At 44.2% G+C, this 14,681-nt stretch overlaps 1 protein-coding gene across 7 annotated transcripts in view; it reads right to left on the bottom strand.

The window, feature by feature from the left end:
* Nucleotides 1–14,681, bottom strand: part of SATB1 (SATB homeobox 1) — a 100,190-nt gene that overhangs the window by 73,335 nt on the left and 12,174 nt on the right. For 3 of the 7 annotated variants that reach the window (XM_036431580.2, XM_036431578.2, XM_036431574.2), the window contains exons 1-2: nt 5,052–5,613; nt 2,007–2,241 (exon numbers count right to left, since the gene is read on the bottom strand). In XM_036431580.2, coding sequence (XP_036287473.1) covers nt 2,007–2,217 — 211 coding nt within the window. In that variant the 5' untranslated portion in view covers nt 2,218–2,241; nt 5,052–5,613. Of the gene's footprint in view, nt 1–2,006; nt 2,242–4,665; nt 4,668–5,040; nt 5,614–14,681 lie in introns of those variants that run through there. The other 4 variants (XM_036431577.2, XM_036431575.2, XM_036431576.2 and 1 more) reach the window with 4 other exon arrangements.

A 14,681-nucleotide genomic window follows, 5' to 3' on the forward strand; every position in this document is an offset into this window, starting at 1 on the left:
CAGTGATTTTTGTTGTTTGAAATAAGCACAGAAACTTCCCCAATTAAACTACATTTTGAAAATAAGTCACTATCAATGCAATGCTGTAAGAAAAAAAAAATCTTTTGAGCAGGAAGTGAAATTACTGTACTTGGGTTTCTCCTCCCCCTGTCCTGATGGCTTCAAAGAGTTGGGTTCGTACAACAAAAACATATGCATTGATTTTTCCTCTTCAAGGATGAGGCTGACTTGGTCCTACTCTCTCCTTAGCCCTATGACATCACTGCGGGTTTTTTTTTTTTTTTCAAACGACTGACATGCATGGGGATACATCTTCGACTGTATGGAGCGGGACCCTGTATGTAGGTAACGAAAGGTGGCTGCTGATAACGTGACAACAGTATCATTTCATTACAAACCTCGCCTGCTAACCCTTCCAGCCAACTGTCACGGCTGCCCTCCTGCCATGGGGAGTAATGCTGAACAGGAGCCTCCTCTGAACTGATTATTTGTGCGGGTGTTTGGCGAGACTTCCAACTCCAGCAACTCCATAACCTCCCGGCATTAAAGGGGGCCAGCAGCTCACTGGCCACTGCCGGCTGCTAAAAATACCGCATGATTTAAACCTGGAGGCAGTCTCAGAAGCTTTTGCTGAAGGTTTATGAGCCTGTGTAAACAGCACGTCTGCCATAAGGAGCAGGGAAGTCTGTAGAATCCTTGTCTAAAACTGTCCTGGCATTAAAAGTTTGCTGTGCAAATATCACATAATACCAGAGACAGCTGAAATCTCCTATTTAGGAATTTATGGAACTTATATGTTTGCAGGCGTCAGAAAGTCTTTTTTTTTTTTTTTTTATAGAGCCCCAGTGCTTCACAGTACAATATTAATGCACTCTGTTGGAAAAGCCATAATAAATTATATTTTTAATGCTCTTACCCTGGCTTTCTTAAGATGCATACATTCTTGGCAAACAATCAATAAATAGGGTAATCATGAGCAGAGGCCAAAGAATTTGCTGAAGTGCTGTTTTTCCATTTTTAATAGATAAAGATCTAACAATACGGTCTGCTGTGTCTGTTCATTTCAGGATCAATATATTCTTTGTTTTCGCCAAACCAAGGAAAAAATAAATGATTGTATGATAAATGTTATGCATCAAACACAATGAAATTCCTCTGCCTTCTAACTTTATCTACTTAATATTCTCGGTCGCTAAAGGATGGCATTTCTATCCTTTGCTTAGCAAATAGAAGGGAAATCTGAATCCTGTACACATTTATTCGGAGACAAAATAAAGACCATTCTGAGGCGCACACATTGAAACCAGCACAGGCTCTGCTTTTACATGAACGAGTGCTGAACACAAAGTTGTTCAACTTCATCAACTTAACATAAAATGGGCAGAGGGGAGTCCCAGTTACACGTCCTCTCCTTATAAACTTGCCTAAATCTGCCTTTCCTTTTTATCAAAAATACCCAGTGATAGCAAACGTGAAAACTAGAATGATCAGGTTTTTCTCATTGCCAAATAATGCCATTTGCTCTTAAGAAAACAAGCCACAAAAATGACATCGCACAACTTGTACCTCAAAGCACATAAAATTCCCATCACCTCTGAACCTGTCTTTTACAACCAGTCATCTGGTGGAAAAGCCAGTGTCTGATTCTGAAGCAGGGAGAGTACAGCAATAGCCATGTATATATATCCTCTACTTCAATAACACCTTATCCATGGAAGCCTTGGGTAGCTAAAGACCACTAGGTTGAACTCAGTCCTGATCAACGTAAACGTCCAATAATCCCAGTCTGTAGCAGCAGAGTAAGATGCTCCACTCACACACACAGAGCCCCCACTTTCAAAACCTGCCTGACAACGCAGCCAGGGATGTAACTGATTTCAGATCAGAAAGAGAATCAAGGCAAAGAGCCTACAGAGGAGCGCTGCCTCTCCACACCCACACAGAGCAGCCTTGGGTAGTAGGCACAGGGCTCACAGCTCTCCAGGATTTGGCTCCAGAGTATTTACCTTTCCTAAGGTTGGTTTTCATCAGATGGCCCGCGTGTTTCAAAGGCACTCCCTGCATCTTTCCACCTGTGCTCCCGAGCCTTCCTCTTCCCAGTGGGCTCCCGTTCTGCTCCAGGCGGGCAATCTTGGCTGGTGGACCCTTCGTATCGCTCACATTGTTAGACATTTCCGAATGTTCTTTCCCCTGAGTTGCCTCGTTCAAATGATCCATACTCAGTTACCCTCTAAAGATCACCTGCCAGGATTTAAAAAAGAAGATGCTGTTAGAATTGGGTGGGTGAGGGGTGTTTCTCTCTCTCCCTCTCCCCCCCTCCCTCTCTCCTACTCTTTCTCTGTATTTACATATATACATCATGTAAATGTTTTACCCCTAGATATCTCTCTTCACAAATATAATCTGCAAGATTACTCAGCTAGATAGATAATATAATGTAGATGTTACTATATTTCACGATAACACCATATGTCCACTCAAGTTAACAGAATAATTTGTGAAAACTGTATTAACACACGTGAATAAAAGCTAATTTGTGACCTACCACCAAAACTAAGTGTGTGGGAGGGGGAATGGGCTTTACTTCTAAAACAAGAATCACTACAATATAGCCAGAAAGAAAATAAATTATATTTATACAGTCCCAATTTCTAAAAATTAGCAACTCTTTACAGAACAAAACAGTAACACTTTAATCACAGATGGAAAAATGATCACAGTCCAAATATTAGTTAAATCTGTGTGTGTGTGTGTGTATGTGTGTGTGTGTGTATATATATATATATATATATATATATATATATATATATTTGTAACATAGTTAAGTTTTTATGGGGGGGAAAAAATGATACACGTATATACATACCACCTCAGAAGAAGGTAGCAAACATCTAATTTTTTACACTCCCCACTGGCATTACAGGTTAATTTGTAGAAAAGTTTTCTATTATACTATGAAAGTTGCAAGTGTTACATGACCTGTTATATACCTAGTTAAGTCTTGGCTCAAATGTGTGATTGGATCATTTCACCCCTAAGCAAATGGATGTTAGGTGGAGGACTTCTTCAAATATTCCAAGTACTGAAGTATTACCACTCACATGTTTAGAGTTAACATTTAGGAGTACTTTAGTAATAGAAAGCTCTTAATTTCAATAGCAAAACATGTGAAAATACTTTGAGATATTAGCATTAGATGCAAATGCCAAACTGGTTTTTAAAAAAATCTTGATTTAGGTAAAACACAATTGCCAGTTTTCAAAAATAATCTCGGTATGCACTGAAGTTAACATCTTGGTTGACTTCAAAAAAATTTATATTTTCAATTATACAATGGACATCAATTTTCATATGGTTTACGATAAAACAATGAGCACAATATCCAAGTCACTTCTAAAATAGTTTTAACTAGAATTGATAAGAACAAGTGAGTGGAATTATGAACTTTCATAGTACTTAGCTTACCAATACGAAGGGGGAAGGGATCATATTTCAAAAAAAAATCAGATAGAATATGATAATTACTACTTTCCTCCAGCTGTCTAGTAATTTGACATCTCTTGTACTTTTAAAAAATTATTACACCGGGAAAGCTATTTAGATCCGATTTATTGAAAGCCAGCTTATAGTAGCATGGCTTTTCTATAAGCATGTTTTTCTTCTGTTTAGCCATAGATTACTCTGTCCATTATAACCAAGAAAAGAGGCAAATGGGGAGGAGGGGGCAACGATAATCTGTAGGCTTAAAAGCAACCTTAAGAATGCCAATTGAAGAACTGTAAAGTTTTAGAAATAATGGCTATTTATCCTTGTACTCCAGGGTGGCACGCTGAGAACTAAAGGTTTACCATTGATCGAGGTCCCATCTGTTTTTGGTTATGAGGTTCATTAACAATAAATGTGCCTCTTTTAACCACTTTTTATCAAGATTACTCTTCTCCATTATATTAAACTAAAGCCAAAATTAGAGAGCAATGATTAACTTATTCAAAACACTCTTTGTAATGCTACATATGGGTTATAATACAGAGCTGCTTTTTTTTTTTTCCCCCAAAGTGGTTGCCTTCCCCTAGAGCAGAAAATGAATTTTAAAACATATGCTTTGAAAAGAAAATACTTCACCCGAGGGGCAATTTTAAGAAAAAAGAGAAAAAAAGTAGACATCAGCATCAAAGTTAATGCTACCAAACATATTCAGCAGTCTTGAGGCTTAGCAGCAATATAAAGGATACAGCAAGTGAAACTGATAGATGGTAATTTAGTTAACGTATTGATAATCAAAACATCATACAGGTCATGCAAAATTGTCCTCCCAATACCCACCCACAAGCGTCAATTAAACACTCGGTCGTCCTGTAAAAAGCTTTACATTATAAAGCAAAATTACATGCACATAAAACACCCCATTTCCTCATTTAAACTCTATGCCCAAGGCTAAAGTTCACCAAACCTCCGTTTGGAAATGCACAGGGCAGTCTCCACTCTGGGCCTGCTGGACTGACAGCCCAGGAACTAACTCTGTCTCCACAGCCGCCAGGCTCGAGAGTTTGTGAGTTACACATTTTAAAGTCCATTTTCGTGTAACGTTTGGCTGGCACACAGAAAGCTGGCTACTTTCTCAAAATCCCATTTCCCAGGCCATAAACCAAGTCCATATGCGATCACTCCTGACTAAAACAGTGAACTCAGACACAGCAATCATTTCCCTTTACACACACACACACACACACACACACACACACACACACAAACAGAAAAGCACGAAATTCCGGTTTCAAGAACATTTTTTTTTTTTTGCTTTTGTTTTTGCTGCAATGTGGGAGCCTTTCAAGGAGTTCCTTGCTAAATGGCCTCCCTCAACCCCCCACCCCCACGGAACCCCCTAATCACATTTTAAGAGATTATGCCCTTATCCATTCCACATGGCCGGCACGATCCAGGCCAAGCTTTCCCTGTGACCTTTTAAAGAGACAAAGAAGCAAAGTACTATCTAGAAACAGAAACACTGCAGTTTTACGGAGTGAAATTAGCAAAACCGACCTGAAACTCACCACTTCAAAACTTGACAGCGTATAAATAACAAAAACAAAGGAGATTTCCTTTGCAGCCCGGGTTCTTGAAGAGAAGTTCAAGACTGATGTTTTCTGTCCCCCCCCCCTCTCTTTTTTTTTTAATTAAAAAAAAAAAAAAAAAAAAAGGCAGCAGACCTGAAGGCGACTTCCCCTGAAATTGTATTATTTTCTCTTCCCCTACCCCCGCCCCCCTAAGCGGGGGAAGGGCAGAGATGAACGCCTGGAAGAGTAGCCATGGAGGGTGGGGGGTGGAGGGGGAGAGAGTGTTGTTTTAAAAAAAACAAAAATCACAATTCGAAAAACAACATAAAAGGTTTGTAAAACGCCTAACCTCAGAGAACGGGGTTTGCGGAGGGGGAGGAGGGGAGAGTGGGGAGGAGAAGGGAGGAGGGCGAAGAGATAAAATTGATCTGACAAGTGATTCGTTGGGGGGAAGAATCGTAAAAAACAAAGCAAACCCTGGGCACTGTGTGGTGGTGGGAGCTGGGGAGGCGATGTGGTGGCTGGAGGATTCTTTCAAAAAAGAAAATTAAAAAAAAAAAAAAAAAAAAGAAATTCACTGCGGACAAGGTCTCCCCGAAATGGGAGGGAAAAAAAGAGGGGGGTGTCCCCCTCCCTCAGCTCGCTCGGGGTTTTCGGGGCGAGGGAACCCCGAGTCCACTCGGGCTGTCACTTGCAGGATTCTTCTCCGATGACCCCGGAGGACGCGGCGAGGGGAAGGCCACCTCGCCGCCCCTCCCCTCCTCGCCCCCCTCCCCCGCCCCCCAACAATCGCGACTGATACGAACAAACCTTAAACTTTCTTCCCACCGCCTCGCACCCTCAACCCAGGGCGGCGAGGGCGGGGGGCAAGGAGGCGGCGGAAAAAGCCCGGAGAGGCACTAACACGCCACCGGGGCTCCGGCCCTCGCAGCCCGCAGCCCCGCGGACCCGCTCCCTGCCCATGGGCGCGGGGCGGCGCGCGGCTGGGGGTGCCGGGCGAGTGAAGGGGCGAGAGAGGGGGTTTTGGGGGGAGGAGGGAGGGCAGGACAGGGCGGGAGAGGGAGGAAGGAATCAGAAGGCACCCCCCCAGCCGCCTCCACCACCGCCTCCGCAGCCACACGCTCCCCGCCCCCTCCGCCCTCCCCCCCAAAAAGTGGCCGCGCGCTCACTGGGCCGGAGTCCGGGGTAAACAAGGAGCGCCACAATGGCCCTGGGCGCTAGGGGAGGAGGAGGGGGGAGGAGGGGGAGGAACGCAGGAACCCCCGCAAAACTGATGAGGAGTTTCCCAAAATGCAAGGGGGGGGGTGGGGGGGGGAAGTCGCCCCGCTTTCTGCTCGGCCGGCGGCGGCGGTGGCGGCCGGGCGGCCCGGGAGGTGTGTGCGCGCGTCTGTGCGCGTGTGAGCGCCGGCGCCCGGACGGGCTGTTTCTCTCTCTCTCTCCTCTCTCTCCCTCTCTCTTCCCCCCCCCCCCCCCTCGCTCGCTCGCTCGCGCTCTCCCCCTCGCTGCCGTCTCTGCCCCCATTAAATGATTAGTTGACTCATCCCGGCCGCTGTCGCCGCCGCCGCCGCCGTGCCCAGCTCGGCTCCGCGCGTCCGCCCGGGCTGCAGCCCTCCGCGCCGCCGCTCCCGCCGCCGCCGCCGCCGCCGCTGTGGCTGCCTCCTCTTCCTCCTCCTCATTTTAATACAAATCCTCCCCGCTCGCCGCCCGGCCCGAGCACGCAGCCGCCTCCCGGCAGCCGCCGCCGCCGCCCCGAGCCCTTCCCCAGCGTCCGGGGAGCGGGAGCGAGCGAGCCAGTGGCGGTGGCGGCGGCGGAGGAGGAGGAGCGGGAGGGAGAGGAGGAGGAGGACGAGGAGGAGGAGGAGGAAGGGGGTGCGGAGCGGAGGAGGAAGGCGGCGGGGGGGGGGGGGGGGAGGGGGGGGGGGGGGGCGGGGAGGCAGGGTGCAAGGAGCAGGCGGCGAAGGGATGGGGATTAAAACCCGGGCTGGAGGGCCGGGATCGGGGGAGGGGGAGGGGGCGGCGAGTTAAAAAAGACAAGTAACTAGTGAATGAGTGCGGGGCGGGGAGGGAGGGGAGGGAATGGGGGGTGGGGGGAGCGCACGGTTTCCGGCCCCGGGCGGGTGCGCAGGCGTTTGCAATGAGCTGGATGAGCGGGAGGCGGCCGGCGCGGAGGGCACACAATGCCCCGGGTACCGGGCGCAGCGCGGGGCCGCCGGGGGGGGAGGGCGCAGGGGGAGGCGGCGCGGGGCTCCCCGGGCCCCGCGGGGAGGGCGCGGGCGGCGGGGGCAGGTGTGCGGAGGGAGCGGGGGAGGAGGGCGGCGCTGGCGGGGCGTGGGGGGTGGGGGGGTGCGGGGGTGGTGGTGGCGGTGAAAGTGATGGGGAGGAGGGCGCGAAGGCCAGGGGGGAAAGCTAACCACCCAGCCACCCACGCGCCACAAAAGCCACAGGAAGGGATCCGTCCGGAGCGCCGCAGGCGGGCACCCGGAGACCAACCGGAGAGGCGGGGAGGGCGCGCCGGCCCCGCGGGAGATGGACCCGGCCACGCAGGTGAGAGGCCTGAGGTCTCTGAGGTCCCGGGTCCGAGGAAGGGACAGGAGGGGACCCTCCCTCCGGAGGGGACAGCTCTCCAGGGAAGCGCGGAGGGCTGCGGGAACATTTGCAGAGGAATCAAAGGCCAAGGTCTTTAAAACGGTCTGGCGAAGATGTGCCCTCCAAGAGGATGAGTCCTAAAGTTATCTCTAGAGCCAACGTGAAAGTCAGAGGTGGGTTCAAAACTCCCTCGCTTCCGAGCCAGAGAACTCTTTGGAGGGAGAGACCTACGTGGCCTGGAGTGGCCGCCGCCGCGTTAAGCAAAAAAATGGGTCACTTAATAAAGAGACCTGACTTGTTATTAAAAAAGGGAAAAGATGCCATCATTCTTGAAACTAACTTCACACAAGCGAAAGACAAAGTTTGGGTGGGTACATAAATACATCTGTGGTTGCAATAAATCCTTCTGCAATCCAGGGTAAGTTACCCAGTTCAATCAATGGTGATTAGCTCATAAGGAAGATCCTCTGAGATAATCTTATTAAGTGTAATTCCCATAAAAGAAAAAAGAAAAAAAAATAAAAGAAAAAAAAAAGGAAGAACATTACAATCTCACCCAGAGAGAGATGCAGTGTTAATCGCTTAGGGTTGAGCACTAGCATCTCAGTCCCTGAAGGCAGTTAATCATTAGACAAAAACAAAGATGTTGAAAGAATTACTTTTTTTTTTTTCCAGGACATACTAGTAAGGAAAAGAGAGAAGAAAAAAAAATCAGTCCGATAAACATTTTGTTACTCATAAAAAAGCAACAAGTTAACACAAGTACTGAGATAAGAGGAAAATATGCAAATGAGGCTCTTTAAAGCTACCAATACATACTTACAGGCACTGTTTACATTAGAAATCCAAGAAAAGCAGAAGGTAAAGTAGAAGATAAAGGATAAGAAATACTGGCCTCCTGGGGAGGACAAGTTTAGGAGAGACACAATGAGAATATATCAATCTAATGGCCCCCCCAGTCTCTCCCACAAACCGGAAAGGTTCGTCAAAATCGAGGAAGGCAACCATGAATCTTGGCACATACAAACCCAAGCCTTGAGCAAAAAGAAGAACATGTGATAATAAACGACAGCCTCACAAAACAAGAAAAGTAAACCAATGAAGTCATATTTTTAAAAGTTGAAATGTGGGGAAATATGAAGAATGTTTTAAAATTGAAGTATAAGAAATGTAACGAATAAGGAAATATTTAAAAAGACAAATAGCAATGAATTATCTCGTTAATGATTTTTGCAATATGATAGATTAAGTTAGGAGCTTCCAAGATGAATGTTTGACGAGTTGCTTCAAACTGGTGATGCCTGACACGCTATCCTGCCTGGTTTTCAGTAGGGACAGTGCATTCTAGTGTCACACTGCACAGATTTACAAAAATAGCAACATAAGAGGAAAAAAAAACCTAAAAAAAATTCTAGACTACAAAAAAAATTATCCATGCAACTTCTCCTGATGTTGAGTGTTTTTAAAAGAAGAAAAAGTTTTTCAGCAAAGAGAAGACCAAAAAAGGGTTGCTGAAAATATCAATATTAAGACACATTGGAATAAAATATTGTAAGTAAATTTACCCCATTATTTACACAGTAAATAAGACAAAAAGCTTCCTGATTGCCTTAGGCTCCTAAAGACTTGGCCAATGCTAATGAAAAGTGGGAACTACAACAGTAATCTTTAAATTTGAATAGCATCTTTTATCCAGGAATTGCAAACTGACTCTCAAACACAAAACATAAAAGTGGGTAATAAGGATGGACATGGACTTGGAAAATGATAAGCAGAATAAAGGAGGATAAAATATCTAACAGTGACTTTATTATAAAGAATAATGTAGTACAATTATGAACCTATTATTCACAAATACATACTCACTTCTCCTCAAGCCCGTCCTTTATGTTAGTACTGTACAATTGTAAGAAATGACATAAGTAAAGTGATACACAGAGATTTATGCCAAGTCAAATAGGACAATGATAAACTTAGTTATTATAAATTATCTTTCTCTTAGAATATTCATTCTAGCCTAGCCACTAAGCACCGGTCAGTGTACACCAAGATTAAAATAAAGGGGGGGGGGGGGGAAGGAAGATAATTAGAAAAATGCCACTACTCAGGTTATGTCTGAGGATAAATTATTAGGGGGGCGGGGGGAAACACATGTGATTCCACACAGGCATATCTGGAGATAAAGATGCAAGCAAGTGTTGGAAGAAGTTAAAACAAAGTGAACTTTATAAATCTAGATATCAAAATGGGTATCCTCAGGAACATGAAATAGTACAAGCGCAATACATGAATTACTGAATGTGTGATGTACAGGTACAACAGCACATCCATTTTTTTATTATTATTATTTTTTATCCCATAAGAAAGCATTCAGACTGGCTACAAAAAGAGTAGCAAAGATAAAATACTGGAACAGATATACAAGATTTTTTTTTTAACTTAATAATGAAAGGACTACTGCATGTTTTCAGATGGCACCGTATTAAGATAAATATGCAGGCAGATATCCGAAAGCATTAAAACACATTCAGAGTTCTGAATAGCACATACATTTGTAATAAACAGAGAAAGCATTTAGAATTTGAACGCTTTTAAGATATGGCAACTCCGCCAGTGACTGTGTTAGCAAAGCATTGCTTACCACCCATAGCACTTCCTAAGGACATTTTCCCCCATCTTTTTAAATTCAAATACAGTTGGCTATCTCCCTACATCTTTTAAAGCTGCACAATTTACGTAGCATATTGCTCTTTTTTTTTTCTTTGTCGTGTCAACTCTTTGTTTTTTTGGCTTTAGCTGCAGGTGGTGTTTTCCATATGTGAATTTCTGGGAATATGGTCTGTGTTGGCCATATAAGGATGTCTATTTGAGCCATATGTTTTGCTGTCATGTGTCTCATTTTGTCTTTCTGGGATGTCAGGACTGATTTCCACATCATTTCTTGAATAGACCAAATACAAATTTGTAAGAGCAGAGAGGAAAAAGCTGGGGCTGGAGCCCAAACAACATTGTCAAAACATATATTGGGAGAGGAAATGCAATATCCTGTAAACATTTGCACCCTTCTTCTCACATCTTATCTGTGACTGACATCATCACAACTGCATAGTTTGCAGACAGAATCTGCTTGCTCAAGTTCAGAAGTGTGCAATAGGGGCATGCATGCAGCTCAATCAGACAGACCCCACATCTTTGGAGGTCAGGACAAGGCACACTTCCACTCTGAGAGCTATGGATGGGTCCTGCGTTGGCTTGACCCAGCCTTGACCTTGGGGAAGGGAAGCTATCTCATGCTTTTCTTGTTTTAGTGAACAAACGAAACTCTGATTAAACTTTCTGACTAAGCTTACCAGAAAGGATAGCCCCCATTTTATCCTCTCATAGCCTCTAGCATTTCTCTTTTTTTTTTTAAGTCATCACAGTTTTAATTAACAAGCTGGATAGTTATTGCGTTAATAAGTACTTATCCTACTAGACTGTAAGCCCTCTGAGAACAGAGACCATGTGTCTTGCTCACTGCCACAATACCAGGAATCTATGTGCGGTCCTTACAATATTCACATTATGAATAAATAAATGAGAGCAAAAGCTCAGTGTCACTTAGCATCCAAATCCCACTGCTAACTGCAATCACAATTCCTTCTAGAGAACTGCAAAAGGAGGCAATGGTGGGGAAGGTGGCTATAGCATTTGAATTTGAATTCACTGACATTAAATAAAATTTACAATTGAGTTCCACATTTCAAGTGTTTAATAGCTCTAGGTGGGTAGTGGGCAGTGCAGGATAGAAAACACCTCCACCATTGCTGAAAGATCTATTGGACAGCACTTACCTAGTGAACTTCTCTAAAGATGACTACGTAAGTCAATCCAGGACCTGGCCGGGGGAGTCTTAGAGGTGCTGAGAGGCTTTTAGACATTCTAATAATGTCCAAATGGAAATCATTTTCCATTTTAGAATTAGCCCATGGATCTGTACAGTTGCATGCAATGAGGCTTGTGTGCCACTGCACACCAATTTAAGACGACTTCTAGGCAGTCTGTATTTGAAAGGGTCCTGCAGTACATCTGAAATAGTATGCATTTAGCCTACATGCTGCTTTCCATGAGCTCATAGGTGAAAGTCACAAAGCCATTCCGCTTCCTCCCTTCTACCCCCACATTACATAAGCATAGTTGCCATTAGAAACGGGTCTTCTGGAAGCTTTAATGTAGGTACCTACTCAAACTGGGAGGGCATCCAGATACCAAACAAATAATGGTATACCGCAGAAAATAACAGCAAGAAGCTTGAGCATGTTTCAGGGGAGATAACGGAGCAATGATAATCAACTCTAACTATGGGCCTTCGAGTTTTTTGTGTCTTTTTTTCCTTGGTGTTTTTTCCCCCTAATAGGTGGGGTTTCCATTATAGCCAGACTGATAGTGATCAAGAGTTGTTTCCTAATTACATTGGGGTGGATGTAAATACCCACCGGTAATTTGTGATATGGTTTTAATAGAAAAGGGTCATTATGAAAGCCGAGCAAAGGGAGGCCAATGTTAATGCTAATTTGGGGAAAATTGGGTAAGGGAAAGGAACAACCATTGTAGTTGGCTTCTAGAACCTGACAAACTATCTGGGCCTAAAAACACAGAAATATTAAAAACCACACACCCCCATTTTCCTTGGTGGTGGTGGTGGTGGTGGTGGTGTGCGTATATGTGTGTGTGTATGTTTGGTGTGTTTTGGGTGGTTTTGTTTTTGTTTTTGTTTTTTTGTTTGTTTTAGCAAAAATGTTTTAGGTAAAAGTTTTGAAAGCTACTTTCTTCCCACAGACATATCAGTATGGATCATAACCCACACAACAGTAATAGCTCCACCAAAACTGATATCTCTATCTAGACTTAGATCTGAAAATTGAGTAGGTAGAGGGAAGGATTCCTATGATGGCTGTTGAGTCCTCTAGTGTAGATATCACCTCCAGAATGCTTACAGTTTCAGCTTGTCTCATTGCTCCCAACACCCTTCCCCCAGAATTGCTTCTGGAGTGTCCTTCCTCCCTCTTCTCACCTGAGGCCTCTGTTTTGCCATATTCTTAGTCTGAAGCTTGATTCCACTCTTCTGTCCAAAGCTCTCTCCAGCTGTTCCTTACATGCTTCTTGATGTTCCATCATACCACCTGTCCTTCAGTATGACATTCCATAATTACATGTCTGCCCCTCCGAACTGCAAGTCTGTGAGCACCTTGAGGGTGATTTTACGTCTGTGTTTCTGGAGTCTCTCACAAGTGCCAGCCATCACAGGGAAAGGAACTCTAGAACTATTTTTACACGAAATCTTAGGAAGAGTCTTGATGTCTTAGCAAGTAAAGCCAGGTGCCGGGATCAGAAGTTAGCTCAGTGGCTCCCAAAATGGGCTTCAGGTTAACATCACCTGAGGAGCACCTTCCATAACCAGGATGTCCACGCTCCACCCCACTGCAATGGCCGGGGCATTCAGCTGTTTAGAGCTCCCAGGGTGATTCCGATTACAGTCCAGATTGGCATCCACTGGGTTAGGTAACATTTTGAAGATAGGAAATCGAATATACTTGCGAGGGCATCCTCAAGTGAAGTTTTTAACCCAATCCTGAGTTCACTTGGAAAAGTTAAAATTATATTGGGACGAGCTCTTTCTCCAAAATTTAAGGAATATATGTGCAGGCAAGCCACTAAATTAAAAAACAAAAACAAAAGCAAACAAACAAACAAACAAAAAAACAAGGAGGAGGAGAGGGGCATTGATTTGTCAATTAAAGAAATGCCATTTGAGGAACCAAGGTAAGTCAGCATTTTGCACTTGCTCGAGATTTACTAAGGTGCCAGAAATCCTGTAAAGGTGTGTGATTTACCATCACAGACATAAGTGACTAACCACAAAATTACACATGGAAGTAAAGTTCTAAAACCAGCCTATTATTTGCTGGAGCCAGAAGCATCCCAGTTTCCTCCATTTCTTTTGTCAACATAGTTGAGCACAAGTTTTTCTCCCGAAAAAAGAACTTAAACCTGGAGTGAGGTTCTCCTTGAACAGCTGAAAACTGTTCCACTTATTTCCAGCCTAAGTCGCTGCACTTAGGCAGAACTGGCGTATTCCTAGGGTCCATTCCCAAGAGCCAGAGACATGTCCTCACAGTGCTAGCTGCCATGCAATACTCTTGGGAGGCCCAGGGGATTTTAATGCCAACAAAGTCAAACAGCTTAGCCTATTCCCAATCCATGGTTTTAGCCAAGATGTAACCAAATCTTCTTAGAGATGTGAATGTCATCACTAATCTTTCCTGGCTTAACTGGAGGGAGAAACAGTTTGAGGCTCTGACGCACCTGAATCCTAGTTCAGATCTTCGGGAGGAGGATCAGCCACAGGGAGTTTCTGATATGGTACTGCTGTGCCCATCCTCACGAGGCAATGGACAGGAGTTGTCCATCAGGAAGAAAAGCCACCACCAGAAACAACTGTATCACACCTGGACTGGGACTAAATTCCACTATAATGCTTGAAATTTGTTGATGCAAGAGAGAAGTTAATTCAGAAGCACATTCTATTGGGGATGATGGAAAAGATTTGGAAGCAGATTGTGTTGATGGTTCCACAGAAGTGTGAATAGAATTAATGCCACTGAATTGTGCACTTAAAAACTGTCAAAAAGGCATACTTTATGTTATATATCTTTTACCCCAATTTAAAATTTTTCAATGAAAAAAACTAAAACAAACCAATCTTTTACCTATTCCTAAGTTTGGCAGGTACATATTAGCATGAAACTATCATGCCAAGGAGAACAACAATGAGCTACACAATCCCATGTTCACCGACAACCCTCCATTGCTTTGTCCTTACCCGCCAACAGCCACAGTCCAGCCTATGCAAGATAATTAATTCCTATGATGAATACCTGACCCAAGGATAATTAACATGGATTTGTAATTAGAGACCAAGATCCCACCCAAAGTAGGTAATTTGATGGTCCTATAATGCAAGAAAACTGTTCTATTTTCAGATTTTATTCTGTCCTATTG

The sequence above is a fragment of the Pipistrellus kuhlii genome, unplaced genomic scaffold, assembly GCF_014108245.1.
Source record: "Pipistrellus kuhlii isolate mPipKuh1 unplaced genomic scaffold, mPipKuh1.p scaffold_m20_p_11, whole genome shotgun sequence".
NCBI classification, from domain to species: domain Eukaryota; kingdom Metazoa; phylum Chordata; class Mammalia; order Chiroptera; family Vespertilionidae; genus Pipistrellus; species Pipistrellus kuhlii.